The sequence below is a fragment of the Podarcis bocagei genome (genome assembly GCF_964188305.1).
Source record: "Podarcis bocagei genome assembly, chromosome: 6".
NCBI lineage: Eukaryota > Metazoa > Chordata > Lepidosauria > Squamata > Lacertidae > Podarcis > Podarcis bocagei.
Window position 1 is genome coordinate 6,792,157 of NC_138130.1, and position 18,216 is coordinate 6,810,372.

The 18,216-nt window shown below is 44.2% G+C and overlaps 1 protein-coding gene across 10 annotated transcripts in view; it reads right to left on the reverse strand.

Moving 5' to 3' along the window:
* Positions 1 to 16,587, reverse strand: part of PCDH9 (protocadherin 9) — a 779,656-nt gene extending 763,069 nt beyond the window's left edge. For all 10 annotated transcript variants that reach the window (XM_081198270.1, XM_081198268.1, XM_081198267.1 and 7 more), the window contains exons 1-2: positions 16,110 to 16,587; positions 11,687 to 14,849 (exon numbers count right to left, since the gene is read on the reverse strand). In XM_081198270.1, the coding sequence (XP_081054396.1) occupies positions 11,687 to 14,722 (3,036 nt within the window). In that variant the 5' untranslated portion in view covers positions 14,723 to 14,849; positions 16,110 to 16,587. The remainder of the gene's footprint in view (positions 1 to 11,686; positions 14,850 to 16,109) is intronic.
* Positions 16,588 to 18,216: the final 1,629 nt, after the last annotated feature.

Genomic DNA, 18,216 nt, shown 5'->3' on the forward strand with positions numbered 1-18,216 from the left:
TTACTATCCTTAGACAGATGCAGATGTGGGTTTATTTATTTATTTCCCTGGCACTTGGTTTCTCACACACACACACACACACACACACACACAGGTTCTACTGCTGTAGCTTTTTACTGACGTCTAGTCTACCTCCTGCTACGGTGAATTTTGATAGCTGGAGTATGAGAGACATTTGCAGGTTACTGTTGTCACATTCTGAAAGCAATTTCAAATCCTGCCCATGCACCAGGTTGGATCCAGACATAGACATCCTTAGAGGAGACCCATAGAAAACCAATGCCATTTAAGTTAATCATGACTAATTTATCCCACTGATTTTAATAGGTGTGTTCTAAACATAACTACATCTGGATCCAACCCACTGAAATTTGTTCCTGCCACCAGTAGCATTTGAAATTGAAACAAATTAAGAACAGGTTCTGGAAACCTACCCTTCTGTAGAAACCAAAGGTCAGCACATATATGGTTTTTATGTGATATATGGACATTCCACACAGCGGGAAAACGTGCTAGTGGACATGCTCTCCAGCATCAAGGTGCCCGAGAAGGCAGCCTGGGAAGGCTGCACGCCCGTCAGCCACAGAGGGCGCAGCTGGCGGGCGTTCAGGGAAAGGGGAGGCTGCTGGCAAAGCCACGCAGCTCCCCCACTCACTAGGGCATCCCCGAGAGCCAGTGCCCTGGCGCAACAAACCACTAAGACCAATGGGAAAGACGACTCTGTCTGTATGCATGAAAACCAGATTTGTACTCCTTCTGCCTCTGTCTGAGGGGAGAGACTAGCACAAGCTTTGTTTATGAGCCTGCTCATGGAGCATCACATGTTAACATTACCTGGGCAGTGTTGGGGCAAGGCATAAACCTGCTGCTACGCTGTACAGATGTTATATACCCTCACAGAATCAAGTTGGAAGGGATCTCAAGGGTCATCTAGTCCAACCCCCTACAATGTAGGAATCTTTTGCCCAACATGGGAATCAAACTCACACCCTTGAAATTAAGAGCCTCATGCTCTACCAGCTGAGCTCTTCCAACTCAAGAAGGCCAATGCTTTTTCAGTAGAACCAATTTACAAGTCTAGGTATCTGCCATCAAGTGTTGGAGCAAAAGCGAAGAGAAATTAAGTGACATGTTTTCATGTGGCATTTTGGATTTTGTAGCCAAGAGCAAAATGCACAACTCTTGTGTTAGTTAATAATGGCAGGCGGACTCATCTGTTCCAGAAGAGGGACCATCTCCCACTGAGCTGTTTGTGGTGGACTCTCCTTCTTTGGAGGTTTTTAAGAAGAGGTTGGAGGGCTACATGGGGGTTGGACTAGATGCCCCTTGGGGTCCCTTCCAACTCTACAATTCTATGATTCCATGATGTTTCAATTCCCTCCATTTGGAAGGATCAGGTATTAGATTATATGCTGGAGCTCTTGAACGAGCCTTTGTTAGTGCACTACTGGGCTAGATGGAGAGTCTGACCACTTCCTATGCTCCTGTGTAAACTGTGGGGTTTTCATTTCAAGCATAGATGAGAAGAGCCGGCTGGACCAGCCTCTGTTCCAGCTTTCCTGTTCATCACAGTGGTCAGCAAGATGCCTATGGGAAGCCTGCAAGACAGACCTGAGTGCAACATATGATTCCCAGCCACTGGTAGGAGGTGGCACATTGCCTCTGACGCTGGAGGAAGATCTTTCCCCCCTCCTGTGCATTTTGGAAGAAAATATTAGAGTTGCTACTTGCCTGAAGCAAAATGTCAAGGCAAATCTGTACAGATTCCTGCTTGGGCAAAAAGGGAGCTAAGAGAGTTTCAGAAAACTAGCAGAATTGTCAGGATAGGGCACCACTCACATATCCCTTATTTTATATCCCCACTTTTGTCCAAAGCAAAATGTAGAGAGAATTTGAGCCTTTGATGACATGGAGGGAAGCTAAAAAGAAAGACGTTGGTAAGTCTAATGACATTTCACAAGGGAAGTTGGGTTAGGGAAGGGGCACATTCCTGCCTCTGATTTCTAAGGTGAATTCGTATTTAGGAATTACACCGCAAATACAAATGTCTGATGAGGTGTCCATGAGACTCACACAATGCTAAGGCATTTGTTTGAATACCTATACTTCTAAGAAGTCATGCATTTCCCCAACCCTGCTATATTCATCTCTCTCTCTCTCTCTCTCTCTCTCTCTCTCTCTCTCTCTCTCTCTCTCTGTGTGTGTGTGTGTGTGTGTGAGAGAGAGAGAGAGAGAGAGAGAGAGAGAGAATTTCCAGGCACAGCAGTGCTGAGAAGGACTGATCAGCCATAGGTCTTTCCACAGTTCTCACAGCACCTTCAAAAACACTGCTTTTAGAAGAAATTATAGCATCTGCAATGCAAGGACCAACTTCTGTATTCACTGTTCAGATCAGACAGGCAGCTTTCCTTGACGGTTCTTTGCTTTGCCCTTGGCTGCAGTTGTGCGTACAAGAAAATGCACTCAGCTGTAGATGTATGGTTTTGCCCATCTTCTGGTTCCTCTGCTACCAAGGCAGGTATCTGACACATGCATTAATAGCAGGTAGGTGGGGTGGGATTGTCACATCGCTCGTTGCCTTAAAATAAGTACTGGCGTGCCCTGGCAAAATTATTTCAGTGACTCTATGGAAGATCTTGGGGGTCTCTCAGAAAATGGATTTCCTGGGGGCTGAAACTCTGTGTCATTTCTGGGAAAGGGAGCCCCACCCCTCAACTGCTTGTGATCATATCACACTGTGTGTCACTTTTGTCTGGAATTTTGATTATCACCTTCTATTAATAAAACTCACTGTAATCGAGCAAGATGATTTTTCAAAAGGTATTTGTTAATCAAGGAGGGAATCTGAGGGGGGGGGAAATAGGAACTGGGTAGAGGAAGCAATTAACTGGGGAAGTGGAGGCGGGATGACAGTTGACGTTGGGGATTGAGAAAATACAATATATGGTGGGAGAAACTGAGGAAGGAGCAGTTCATTCAAGGGAAATTTGGAGGAAAAGCATTTGTGGGAATTGGGGAGGGGAGGTAAATTCTGAGAGGGGAAAATAGAGTAATGAGAATGTGTGTGTGAAGGGGAATCAGGAGAAAGCAATAGCATGGAAACAGAGCATGACGCTCTGGGGTGGGGGGCAGAAAAGCAGCAGAAAAGAGCTTAAGCTGCATTGATTTCAGGAAGGGAGATGGGCTTAACTTACCTATTGAAATTAATGGGACTTACGAATGCTGCACTTTGCCTGGACTGCGCTCTGCGTAAGTAAATACTTCCAGTGAGGAAAAGCCTCCCTCCTTGCTGTACATGCAGAAAATCTAAAACAGGCCACCTGAACAATGCACTGCTGTACTACAGGGAGAAGGGAGAATGTAGGACGGAATACTCACACAGGAGGAACTTGAGCTGGTCAGCTCTTTTCTCAGCTGAGGTCCTGACCCCAAAACCTCTATTATTGTTGTCTGCATTGCAGCCTAACAAAGATTTATTTAATCGCTCTGCCAATACTGCGTGCACATTCCAAATAAAACATTATTCCAAATCAGCACTACTTTAGTTAACTTTCGAATCTCAGGCCACACTACAGTGGAATTTCAGACAAACCCAAAATATGTGATAAACAGGCAGTGTTTGTAGATCTGATTCAACAGTACTAAGTTCCTTTGGTTTTCTTCTTGCAGAAACACAGAAAGGGGAGCTATTATAATTAGAAGTCACTGCTTGAAAGCACAGCTACTTGTATTTACTACTGAATCTTTTTTCTTTTTATTGTTAGGATTCTAAGGAAACCTTCTGTTACTAGGTGCTAGAATAGAAATATTGGCTGCCGCTTTCAACTATGGTGCACAACTGAGTAAAAGGTGTGCCTAGGTTCCTTTGAAAGTACAGTGATGCAATTAAATTGCATAGTGTAATACTTAAGTTTCAAGAAATTCAGTGGTAAGCTGCAGAGCAACCAGCTTTTAGACATCAAAATAACTTTAGTTGCAATAGTTATATTTCACAAGACGGTGTTGCTATACAGTACACATTACTGCATGTTGCAATTAAAAGAATACAATGGACCCTGTTTTTTTGGTATATGCATTAGGCCTGAACCAGGTATAGTAAGGTACCATAAGTACATGCACAGCGCAAGACAGCGCAGTGCTTCAAGACATGCATTCCAATTCACATTTCAAATATAGATGGAATCCCTTGCCTACTAATCAGGTGACTCACATCTGAATACAGTCACACATCCGGACACACACACAATCTCACATAAATTTTAAAAAGTAACTTTGTGAAATCAAGATTGTTTGAAGGAAAAATACTTATTTTTCACATTATTTTTCTTTTTAGAAAAGCACTGCCAATCCAGAGACTGCCCTCATGTTTGAATGAATGTGAACAGTGTGCAATGTGACCCAGAAGTCGTTTGCTGTGTCCACTGTGCTGATCTTTGTCAATGCCAAGTGAAAACCCAAGATGCAGAAACTGACATTTCTAAGCGACCAGCTCAAGTTATAGTGTTCATACACACTATGAAATATGCATAATACTTGCAAAAAATGGCCCAGTGTAACATGAGAATCAATGTTGGTGCATCTTGATACATTTCAATACAGGAGGAAATTCATCATGCCAACTGCAGCCCATGAAGCATATAAGGTAGACCTCCAATGGTTCAAAAATGCTATTGATTTTGCTGCAAAAACAGCTTGTCATGCACCTGGTTACAAACAATACAAGCCTGCTAGGCTACATCATTTGGTCTGATGAATCAAGAATAACCTTAGAGTACCTAACGGTCAAGGGTACCTTTACCTTTACCCAGGAAAATGCATGAGCTCTCCAACCCAACCCAATATAGTTGTTCTATCAAAGCAATGGGGCATCAGGCAATACAAATTCATCCCATTGGTTTAGATGCTGCCCAAACTGCTGCCTGTTTAACTGGTGTTAGTTCGCTGGACTTACTCCAAAGTAAGGGAGCATAGGATTGCCTTAGGCTGAAATACTAAACACATTTCCAAGAAAGCAAGACTTACTTCCAAGTAAACATGCATAAGATTGTGCTGTAAGTTGGTACTAACTTTAGCTGCTTTGGGCTCAAGTCCTGTAATGCATAAAGGAGTGTAAAAAAATACACCTCAAGTACTATTTCCATCTTGAGGGTAGAAATTGGGCAATTGTGCTTAGTTGTTGCCTGATCAATTTGCTTGCAACAGCAGGGAAAAACTTCATGCATCACAAAAATGCATGTTTTCTATATGTGGAGATTCATCTTACAGGCATTATTTCTAAGTAGGAAATGTTAGCATATAAAGTAGTCCTCGGTGTTATCCTGTCCCACTGAGAATTGACTGAATCAACAACTGCGCTGGAGCAGAGGGATCTTTGAGTCTGAAGGACGAGGATACTTCTGACTACAGTGTGGAAAGATCTTTGGGGGATAATAGATGCTACATCTTATATGAATTACTATGGTGTCTCTATGTACTCTGTTGGGGTTTGCAGTTTATGCAGGCTGAAAAGTAACTGATACATAAAGAAAGATGCAGAGCAAGAAACAACGTGATCAATGGATTACACAGGAATTATTGCCGTTTACTCCCAGATGAAAAATACCTAAGTGCATCTCTGCCTATTATTAATAATTATACATAAGCAAAACATGAAAACCTATCAAGACGCTGATCCCAAGGTGTTTACGATCTAAAATTGGCTGTGGGAAAGATAGGGCAACAAAGGGAAAGGAGGTAATAGCTGTCTGTCTATAGCAAATATAAACATCAACTATGAACATCACTTTTCACAGAAATATTAAATCCTAGAATTCTGTTTTGCTGTTGAGGAAAACAGTTCGTCCCAGAAAATGTTGAACATGTTGGATCTCATTCTGCCGCAAACCAAATTTCCGCTTAATTTTAGGCCAAGTAGAACTGTGTATTTAAAAAGTTGTCAAATGTAAATGGGTCACTGTTTTCATATCTTAAACATCTGTTGTTTATACCCAAGAAAGCACACTGGGGGCAAGGAAATTAATTCCTCAATTGCTGTCAACTGAGTTAGGGAACAGCAATAAACAGCTTACTGTAAAGCCTCCAGCTACAATAAAACTGCTGTCAATAAAGTGTGGCTGATATGGTTTTGCTGTGCCAGAAAAATATATCCTTTGAAAATGAAAATCTGAAATGGTAACTAGAAGATCCTTCCTTGTCCCTATGCACAAAGGAACTCTATTACAAAACTCTGATAGCGCTGAACTCTTAGCATCTTACTCACTCCCCCCGACACACACACATGTGATGCGATTTAAGAAAGTTATACATTGTACTTCAATGGAAAAACAAACCTTAATGATTCATACACACAACAGAAAAACCACCACATGCATAAAAAAAATCCCCAGTGAATTTTAAAAAAGGGAAGTAGGAAGCTTCTTGCAGTTTAAACTGAATGCCTTGCTTAGCATTTCTACTGCTGCTATTGAAAGTAGTATTATCGCTTAAGGTTATATTCCAATTTCCATTACAACCCCCTGTTTTCACATGCTTTTCACTTCGTTTTAAAAAAAAGAAAAATAGAAAATCTTTTCAGCCGACATTTTCCATGCTTGGTCTCAGCTCAGAGATGAATTTCTTTAGACAGCTGAACAAAACCTGCTACCTTTTTTTTTTAAAAAAAAGAAGTTATATAAGAATGGGGCAATGTACAGCATTTTCAGTCTTACCACAATTTTAAAATCTTTACTTCTTACTTGCACATATATATATATATCTGTGTTTGTGCGCGCGCACACACATAGATATATATATATGGAAGTAATGAGTAAGGTTTTAAAACTGTGGCAAGACTGAAAATGCAGTGCATTGCCCCAGTCTTATGCACACACACCAGCAACACAATGCAAGAACATATTTTTGCCATTCTTCACTAAACACTGTGGAACTGGAACAGTTGTGGCTGCCACATAATGGTTGTTCCACGGCTGTAAGAAATCAGCCTTTTAGTGTGGCAACACCGACAACCTTGGGACGTCCTGCCTATGCGAGTCACACAGGCGCCTTTGCTGTAAGATGTTTGGGCCCCAGTTTAGGCAAGCCTATCTATCCAGACATGTAGACGCTGAAATGCTTTAATCTTTTTTTTTAAAAAAAATCCATTCTTTAATTTTTTTGTGTTTTTTTTACTGTAAGTTTTATTATTCCATGTAATCTGCTTGAGAGGTTTTACGACAATCAAGTGGTATGTAACTGTTGCTAAACAAATAAAATAAGCAAATAGGCAAAATCATGAAACCAAAATGTTTTGATTGACAGAACGTGTGGGCCCTCTTCTTTACACAATGCGGTTCCACTGTGGTTTTCCACAACTCTTCTTTCTGCCTACACTCTTAGTTTTATGAGAATGCTTAAAAGAGGTTTTGGTGGTGTTTATCAGCTCTTATAGTAAATATAAGGAAATAAATCACAGTACAACAAGCCACCTGGGAGGGGATTGTGCCTTCTTAGCTTAGTTAACTACAGCACTAGCTTCTTGTCAGGAGTTTTCTGCATTGCTTAAGGGAGCCCTATATTCATTTTATAGTTTCCTCTACAATTATTTAAGGTTCTATCATATATATATATATATATATATATATATATATATATATATGCACCCCATCATATTTTATGAGAGACAACATTGCTCAAGTACTCAGTTGGCCCAGTGCCAATAAACATGATGAAGACTAATTAATACAGTTCCTAATCATTGTCGCTCCGTGCTGGAATCCTTGCTTTGCAACCTGGAGGATTTGTGCTCAACTGCCCATGAGCCGTAAATCAAGGGAAATATTCCATCTCAGGCCCTGTAAGATGGTTTTGCTTTTCCATGGGACTAAAATCAGAGTGTTCAGATTAGCCTTATCCAGTCTGAAAAGCTTGCAGAATTTACATAAAACTTAACAACAGTTCTTGACAAACTGTGCTTAAGATGGAAATGGAAGGAAATGCTTCTGATCTCTTCCCCACAGCCAATGTGTCCAATTGGTGCGGCTTCATCTAAGGCGGCAATTCCTATCCTTCAGGACCTGTTCTACTCAAAGCATTCATCTTCTCCTTTATGACAACAGAATTCTTTGCAGCTCCCATGCCTCTGGAGGGCCACAAGTTCTGCTCTTAAACTTACACACTTGCATTTAACATTATTGGTATACCAGTTCTAAATACCTTTGTTGACATTTCTGTTAAGGAATTCAGAATAATATTCTAATAAAATAATAATAAATAATAATATAACATCGCAGCTCACGAAGTTTAATTGTTAAATATTCTTTATCCTGAGTATTTATTTGCTAGTCTTGCAAATCTTAGGATCAGTCCATTACCTCAAATTAATCAATGTCATCTAGGATTCTAGGCCAGGCTTTTCTTCTCTTTTAAATGTTTTCGTTTACAACAGTCCAATAGACCAAGGCTCAGGTGGAATCACTAACAACCATGATTTTCAAATGTTAGGTTCTTCAGAGCAAGAACATTGTCTCCTAGTCTTTAGCTATACTCAGACTGGTTACTTAAATCAGGGCTACGTTATTGAGCTTAACCCAGGCAAAGGGTGTGTTCTTGCATATTCCTAACAGAGCAACTGTTGAAAAATGACAGCCGATTTTGGGACTGCTCCGTTTTTTTATTATACAGCTGACTTAAAGGTGGGTGCAAAGATATAGCACAATCTATAGTGGTGAATTCTCCTGCACGTCTGAATGAAATAAACCTGATCCACACAAGAGTGCAGCAGTTTTCTTCTATAGCTTCCACTTCTGCAGAGTTTGCTTGGGAGACTCTTCTATGGCGCTACACCCCATATTTATCAAGAATAATAATGAAGCAGTAAGACACTTACTGCTGCCCTCCAACAACCCAAGACATTCTTCTCCTGATAACAGTGTATAAAACATGCCAGGTTCACCCACAGAAACACCACTGAACTAAATCAGGAGCTATGCAATAGCTTCTTCATTAATTTCAATGGGGTTTGTGCACTTCAAGAGGACTGTGCTATTTGCCAGTATTTTAGGACTACTAACCATAAACTGATGAATGGCCTGAGCAAAACCTTTTGAAAACAAAACTATCTGTTGAGATTTGCACCATGAATTGCAACACTCAATGAAAACCACAGCAACAGTGTACCAGTTTTGATCTATAGCCCGATACTGATGGTTATAATCGTGTATCAGCACAGAACTTTTATGAAACGGAGAATCTAGCGTTCATATCAAACCTTGACATGTAAACCAACATCCATTTAACTACTCACTGGGCAGTATCGCCACCTCAAACCGTATGGTCACCTTTCCATTGGTTAAAATGAAGGTTGCCTAGTTGCTGCTGACAAGGAACATCCAGGATGCCACTAGCTTAAGAGAGCACCCTTATTTGGGACTGTATTTATTGATAAGGCAAGAGTTCTGTACCATTTGAAAGCTTGCTGATCTTCCAGTGAAAGAAGGTGCTGTCTGAATCACTTTGGATCTTATCCATCCCTCATCACAATCCAATTATGCATCATTAAAAATAGCAAATCCACATTTACAGTTGTGATGCAATTAAAACTGTAAGTCAAGTGTTTATCCTCTCTCCTCTTTTTTTACAATAATAAAGAAGATACAGAGGAACACTTTGTGTTTAATTTTCCCTCACCCTGAATCCTTGAGTCTCTTGGGTGGTGCTTACATGCTCTGCCAGGTAAATCGGTTTGGATTTGTGATCTTAATCTCCATTTGACTCCTCAAAGAAGTTAAGACTCATTCTTGTAACAGAGCCCAGGAAATGAAAACTAAAGTGGAACAGAAGCGCTTAACATCAAAATAATGTGAGAAATCTGAGTAACAAAAATAAAAGATGATAAAGAGGGGGAGAGCACAATCTAATCTCAAGTTCTACTGATATCCAGAGGTTTAATGGTTGGTGAGTTTCATGATTCTGTTGTTGTTGTTGTTATCTGGAGGGAAGTGCATAAATGACTGTGGATGTTATTTTAGGAGCCTAAGATGCTGTGAAATACTTCTGAAGGAGATATCTGTGTGAAGATTTCCCCCTCAAATGTCTTTTAAGGGATTTATTGAGTGTTCTGGGGACCATTACTTCAACAAGATACTTCCTAAGTGTGGGCTTTAAATACAGTGCCTTGTTATCCAAGATACGTCCAAAAGTCAAGATGCAATTTTGAGAAGCATAACATACAGCTGGGGAAATGACTCAAGCTAAAGAATGGTCACCATTCACCTCTCCTGGCACAAACCTATTAAAAAGTATCTTGCCCTGTTCTCTTGACTATGGCCCCTGTGATCAGCCCAAACAATCCACCAAAACACAAGAGATATAATGCCAACAGCGATATGTGCTTGACAGCTAAAGCCTTAGACAATTGATGCAATGAAAACTAAGCGCTAAGGAGCCACTGCAAAACACGCTAGCTTAACTACCGGTCGCTTCAGTGCGACTGTCATTAAATAAAAGGTTTCTTTGGCTTTAGTACCAGTTTGAACCTTCCCTCCCCCATTTCTTATCTGCTGCAGGACTGGCAGCTAGCCAGCCCCAAGCCACATAGTACCTTAGTGCCATCTACAGGCCGATCCTGACATTCTAATTTAGTGGCAAAAGACAAGCACCAGTGAAATGAATTAGACAGCACCGCATTTAAATCTTTATTAGCAAGGAATTATTTGACCTAAGAAACAATGCCCCCCCCCCCAAGAAACCCTAATGCTGGATTTGGTTGAAATACGAATTTTCCTAACATCCTAATCCTTTTTTCATATGGCATGTTTCACAGCTTAAAAATGAGTAATGACAGATCACTTATGCACTATAGTATGAGAACATATTTACAATGGAGTGATTTCTCTCTCTGCATAATTCATGTTTTATTCAAAGCAAAAAGCATTCGTTCTGAAAGTGTACTTTGGCCATTTCTTAAAAAAACACACACAAACAAAACAAAAATCCTCTTGTCTAACAGACACACAACTTTACTACTGTACAACAAAAATCGTTGTAATTCAAAACAGAGGAAGACTTCCTGATAGCTTAGTTATAGCCTGCCAAACAAACACAGTGCAACACAATCTTTGAGCCTTTGTGAGGGCAAAAATTAACCCCCTGAACGACAATAACTTACAAATGTTCCAAATCAGTTTGAAATAAACAAAAACAATATAAACTTAAGCCAGCCTTGTGTGTAACCAACTTTTCTTTTATCAGAAGCTAACACATTTAATCCTGAAACGTTCAATATATATGTATATATATATTTTTCCCTTTGAGTTGAAATTGGCAGACTGAAAAATATGTTTTCTTCTTCAGTAAACCTCTATACTAAGATGTTCTTGACAAACTTCACACAATTGCCTTTAACCTCTGACTAGGTAGGTAGGTGTCCGTGTGAATGCATGAATGAACTTGTACGTGAGTGTGTGCATGTCATTCTTTCTAAAACAAAAAAAGTTGGCAACTTACAACTTTGGACCATCATATTCATTCTAAAAATGCATAGTCCTGCCCCAGAGAGATACTAAAGGGACAGGTATTTCCCCCGCTTTGCTCTATGCATATTATAACTAAGCTAAAATTACAGTGAAAGAAAATATATCCTGGCACTTTAGTACTGGTTGAGTGGGCACTTGTATGCAGTACTTATAGACCAGTAAAAGTGCTCGTTTACCTGTCTGGTGTGCAAGGGGCCCTTTGTCTTGAAGCCTCCTTGGGAACTGCACTCTGAGGCACTGAAGTGATCTGAACTAGTGGAAGAGCGTTTGGAAAGGGTATCACAACCCCCAACAAAGGTGTTGTCCAAAGGGAGTTCCTGAATCACGTGGTGCTTTTTCACCGAGACGGGAGTGTCAGGCTTAAGATGGAAAGCGGACTGTGGAGAGGCAGATTTGTAATGCTTAGCAAGATCAGGGCTGTTAGGCTTAAAGGTGGTGGGTGGGGCCGTGCCCCAGTCAAATCTTCCTATACTTTGCTCCTCCAGCTCAGCTGGAAGGCTAATAGTCCCGTTGATAGGTTCATGAACGGCATCCTCCGGTTTGGATTCCTCAATGGTAACAAAATTCAACAGGGAACTCTTGGGAGACTTCCTTTTCTTCCGCTTCTTTTTCTTGTTCTGTTTGTTCTCCTGATTGGGAGACATCCACTCTGCCCCTTGCTTGCTCCTTTGGGCAGCTTTGAAGCGGGAGGCGTGGCGGCAGCGGACCAGAACAGTGACAAAGATCACCACAATGACCACCATGGCACCTGCCACAATAGCAATCATGATGGTAAGGTAGTCCTCGTTTTGATAAGGCTGGCTGCTGTCCCCGATGTTCCTGTCCAAAGGTGTTTCCATAGTCCTGCGGATCAAGTCATAAATATAAGAGGCGTTTCCAGCCGTGTCATTGACGTACAAAAACACAAGGACAAGGGTATGCAGAGATTTAGGATAACCCAGGTCACTGATATTGACCACTAATCGATGCAGCCCTACATCAGTAGGAGTAGGTTTTTCTTCCAGGGTAATGTTACCCGTCACCGGATCAATACGGAACAAACCTTTGTTGTTTCCACTTACGATTGTATATTTCAGCTCAGCGTTCATTCCCGTGTCAATGTCAACAGCAAACACTTCAGCCACAACAGAGCCAGGGATAGCAGAGAGAGGCACCAGCTTAAAAGAAGTATTTGAAGGTGGGTAGATGACCACAGGGCTGTTGTCATTAACATCCATGACATTTATAGTGACTTTTGCGGTAGAAGAACGAGGCGGCTGTCCTCCATCGATGGCCTTGACGTCAAAGGTGTAGGAACTCTGCTGCTCTCGGTCAAAAGAAACGTTGGACTTTATAACTCCAGAGTAAGGATCCAGAACAAAGTTCTCATTGTCATTCAGGATGGAAAGAGTGACAGCTTTATTTTCTCCTGCATCTGCATCAGTCACTGTGATCACTCCTACGGTGCTATACTTTGGTAAGTTCTCCGACACAAAAAACTGAAAATGGTTATGAGTAAATTTGGGGCTGTTGTCATTCTCGTCCAATACTGTAACGATTACAGCAGCTTGACTTTGCAGGGGAGGGGTGCCATTGTCTCGGGCCGTAACAGTAAAAATGAACCTCTCCTGCTCTTCTCTGTCAAAGACTCGGGAAGCTGTCAAAACCCCTGTCTTTCGATCCAAATCAAAAAAGGAGGCGTTGGGGCCAAGCTGATAAACAATGTCTGCATTTTTCCCACTGTCCTCATCTGTGGCACTAATAGTTGTTAAGTACAGACCACGGCGGTTGTTTTCGGAAACGGACAGCTCAATTACAGGCTGGCTGAAAATTGGAGGGTTGTCATTTTCATCTTCCAGCTTAACTCTTACTAGGGCGGTCTGGTTCAAACTGGGCTTGCCAGAATCGGAGGCAACTATTTTAAAGCTGAATTCTTTGGTGCCCTCATAGTCCAGCAAGGAAGAGGTCTCTAACAAGTACTGGTTGTCATAAACAGCCTTCAAGTGGAATGGCACTTCTCTCTCAATGAAACAGATCACTTTGCCATTCACATCAGTATCCTTATCTGAGACCGTAATTAGGGCAATCTTGGTATTGATGGGGTCTTTCTCAGATAAGTACACTGTGCCATTGATGGGACTTATAATGTACCTGAGGTCTATGTTAGGGGGGTTATCGTTAACATCAGTCACATTGATGGAAACAGTTGCCCGGGCAGGTGTAGAGCTACCATCACTGGCCAGCACCGTCACCTTGTGGATGGCAGTTTCCTCTCGGTCTAAGGCCCTCTGAACTGTCACCAGCCCAGTTGTGTTGTTTAAAGCAAAGAGTCTTTTAGTTGCAGGAGCAACCTGGGCACCAAAAATATATCTGATTTCCGCATTGCTTCCTATATCTGCGTCTGTGGCATGCAGCTGAATGACCGAGGTACCTACAGGGGCATTCTCTGGTATGTGAACCTCCACCTGACTCTCTTTAAAAACCGGCCTGTTGTCATTGACATCACTTACTGTGACCTGGAGGATAGCTGTGCTAGATTTCTGGGGGGTGCCTCCATCCTCGACTTTGATTTTCATCACATAGGTATCTTTGTGCTCCCTGTCCAAGTTCTGCTGCACAATCAGCTGAGGCCACTTCTCCCCTTCTGGAGTTTCCACGATATCCAGCCCAAAGACACTTTGCCCATTCAAAAGTTCATAGTGCTGCACCCCATTGAAACCAGTGTCGGGGTCTGTGGCTGACGGGATCGGAAAGCGGCTGTTGATCAGAGTGTTTTCAGGTATGGAGATGTTGATGACAGGGGAGGGAAACATGGGGGCATTGTCATTGGTATCCTTCACAATTATTTTGATCTTGATCAGCCGAAAGAAGTCGTTTGGGAGAATCACCACCTCCAGCTCAAAGAAGCACTCATTCTCTTCAGCATAGGCAGCTCCTGCACAGAGTCTCTCTCTGTCGATTCTGTTGGAGGTGGTAAAGATCTCCCCGGTGGTGCTGGAGACTTTCACCAAAGGGGCATCCCCTGCTTTGGAGACCAGTCTGTAGACAAGACTAGCGCTGGTTCCTGTGGCGGCATTGATGTGAGAAATGTTCAGATCCTTTGGTATGTTCCCGATGGGGACGTTTTCCGGTAGCTCCTCTCGGATGGTGTAAATAAGTTCTTGAGCCACAGCAGAATCCAGCCTTAAACAGGCAATCAGGGCAGCCAACAGGTAAAAATCCCTCAGGTCCATGATAATGTGTTTATAGCTCCTTCTCAGGGTTTCAAGGTTTCCACGATGGGATGGAATGCTGCTGCCTCGTTCGCAAGGGGAGGACTGCAGGATGCATCACATCAGAGCTCTTGCTTCCAGACAGCCACTGTCAACACAATCACAACAACAACAATAAAAAAGAAGTGTTATTGACTCATTTTAGCGGACACCAGATGCAACTGCCAAGCCCTGCTCCACGTTTCTGCAACACACTTACAAACACCCGGCAGCTGCTTTTCTTCCTTCCTTTCGTTTGTGTGTGCAAGCAGTTCCTCGCCATGAATGTGCCAGTATACCACACATTCAGAATGAAATTAACTAGTTACAAGATTGATGGGAGAGAAGCCGTTTTCTTCACACACACATACACATGTTTGTTCAAATCAGTCCATTGAACTGAGCATACCATGCAATGCTTTCTCCTTCCACGCCAAAATTTAGTGGAAGTTCTTTTTTAAAAAATGCATAGCATGAATTGTATGCCCACTGCAATTTAAAGCATCATGCATCCTGCCTTCTCCCAATTAAATTACCCAGCTACATTTTCCTCCCCTTCCTCTTGCTTGTGTGTTTTATCCTAGGCTAGTGCTGTAAGATGGTCTAGGATCTCTTAACGATTCAGACAAACTGCTCACACTGCTGCTTCTGCAGTAGCTCTCTGGCTACTTCCCATCTCTATTAACTAAGGAAGACAATAACAGGACCTCTAGTTTCTTCCCCAGAGCCAACCAAAATGTCACCTTTTCCAGATGTTCCAGTGTGCCAGTGTATGTGACTTGCATCTGCCGGAGAAGGTTCAACTTCAACATAAACAGAAGATTTGGGGAGGAGGCAGCCTTGAACCAACTCAGAAGCAGCAAGCCAGATGTTTACAAAGAAAATGCAGAAAGATGCTGTTGGGGGTTGGTTTGTTTTTTGTTACGAGGGTTGTATGGGGGGGTGATGCAGTCAGTGACACTCGGCTGCCCCTCCGGATGTGTTATTAGCAGCAGCTGCCACACATAAATACTGCAGTCTAATAGTGCTGCTTAAGAAAGAGAGAGAGAGAGAGACTTCTGCTCAGATGCCCTTATGGGAGCAAATAAAGCTCCAGGCGTCCTTATAAGATTGGGGGAGGGGGAGGCGGGGAGAGTTTGGTCAGAAGCACTGATCTGACATCTGCATTAAAAGCTACGCGTTGATATCCGTGATCCTTTCCATTACACTGATGCAGGCAGGTAGGGGCTGCAGAGCCAGCAAACTCGAGCCCAAAGCAACGCGGAGATTCTCCCCCTCCCGTCGGAATATACATTAAAATCAATTTTATTTTTTTAAAAAATGCCTCCCCTTCCAAAAAAGAGAGAAGCATATGGAACTTTGCACTTACGTTGCCGCTTTTTCGTGTGCCGATGAACTGCAGCAGCAGCAGCCGAGGAAGGATCCGATCTCCCAGGACCAAGACACAGAGGAAGCCCCGCACAATGCATCGGGCACCCAGGTAGCCACCAAATTCGTCTTTTTTGGAGGGAGAGGAGAGGTGGAAGGGGAATCAGCAAGCAGCCGGCAAGGCGGGCGCTTCCTCCTCCAGAGCAGAGGTGTTGTTTCTCGGTGGCAAATTCACAACTCCAGAGAACAAATTCACAGTTCCGTCCGGGTTCGCCATGCTTCTCTCGGCGCGTCTCTCTCGTCCTCCCTCCACCTCGTCTCCCGCTCTGCCCCTCCCTTATTTACTTGCTCTTCCTCCTCACTCTGAGGACGACGAGGAGGATGCTGATCAAAGCGATGCCGATCCCTCTCGCGGCGGCGCAGGCGACACCGCCGGTGGCTCCCCAGCCCCGGCCAAGGCGGCCCCGCAGCCCGGCGCTGAGCGCACAGCCCGCCCGGCGCGCTTCTCCTCCGGATCAGGGCATGCCCCGCTCTGCCGCCCTGGCCGCCCGATGCCCGCGCCTGGCAGCAAACTGAGCGCGCAACTTCTTTCCGCAGAGCCCTCGCCTTGCCCGGGACCTCCTGGCTGGCTGGCTGGCGGGCTGCCCCGGCGCGCGGACCCGGAGCGGGCTGTTGCTTGGCCGCGGAGGCGAGGCAAGGCAAGGCGGGCGGCGCAGGCTGCTTCTCCTCCCGTCTCCGGCGCGCGCTCCCTCCTTCGCTCGCTCGCTCTCCCCTTCGTCGCTCGCTCCGAACTGGGTTTCTTGATATAACTCTCAATAAGCCCACAGGGAGGGCGGGCGCAAAGCCTGCATCGCCCTCCCCCTCCGCCGAGCCGGATTGGCCGGCGGCGCGGGGGCGGGGCCGAGGGTGGGGCCAGCGCGGCGACGGGCAGCCGGGCGAGCGGGCCAGTGGCTCCGGCTCCGCGGGCCGGGCGGCGAGGCTGCCGTTGTGCAGAGTGGCTGATCGGGCGGCGGGATGAGGCGCACGGGCGCCCGCTCAGGCGGCGGTTTTCAGCCAGCTCTAGTCTTGCCTTAACATACGCTGTTTTCCTTTTCCCTGTTTGTTTCCGACTCTTACCTGCCTACCTACAGGGGGGGGGGACATTCAGCTCCTCTGAGCGCGTGCAGAGTGCCCTTCGCCTCGGACGGCGACATGGGGGGCGGAAAATGGCAGGTTAAAACAAAGCCTGAGCGCAGCCAGGAAGGAGTTGGGAAAGGCTCTGTTGCATTAGCTTGTTGGTATTGGTCGCTGTATGGGACCCCCTCTGCTACTTCTCCTTGTTCAAACTGGTTTGGTTTATATTTACATAAGAACAGCCTCTAGAATGTCCTTCCACCCCTTTTTTGCTCAGACTTCTTCCATAGTTTGAGTACAGCAAGGAGGTAGAGTCAGGGGTGGGACTCAAATGACCTGGGTCTCTTCCAACTCTGCAGTTCTGTGACTCAGATACTAAAAGTTTGGGGTCTTTTGTTGTTGGCACCCCTCTGTCTCAGGAGACAATGGAAGAGTGTGGCTTTGGGGGTGAAGTCAAATCGGTGGAGAGTTACAACATCTGCTGTGACTGTAGAGACCGATACTGGAGAGAGATGTTTCGTTGCAGCTGGGGCAGATGAAGGCGTCCAGTTGTGCTGCTGCAGACACACCATGGCATTTCTTCTCCCTGCGCTCCTCCCAGCGGCCATTCCTCCTCTGGTCACTGCTGTGGATGCACAACCTGTCTGTCTCCAGGCACTGCGGTTTTCTGCAAGGGATGCCCACACAGCAGGGTTGATGTTGCCAGCCTTCATGTCACATTTGTTAGGGGTCTGAGCCCCCACATTTGACACCTGGAGTGTGTTGGGTGGTTGCCCCTCACATCCTTTCTGCTGCACCGACCCAAAGGGCCCACTAGGCTGGTCCTGAAGCCTCCTCCATAGCTTGCTGTAAATGGCAGAGGTGGATTTAGGAGAGCACAACTGGTTGGTTGTACGCTGAGCCAAGAGGGTGCTGCAACAATGGCTTAAAACAGAAGAAGGCCGGGGGAGGGATTTTGGTGTTGCCCAGGGCGCTGTTGAAATTTTAAAGCCCAG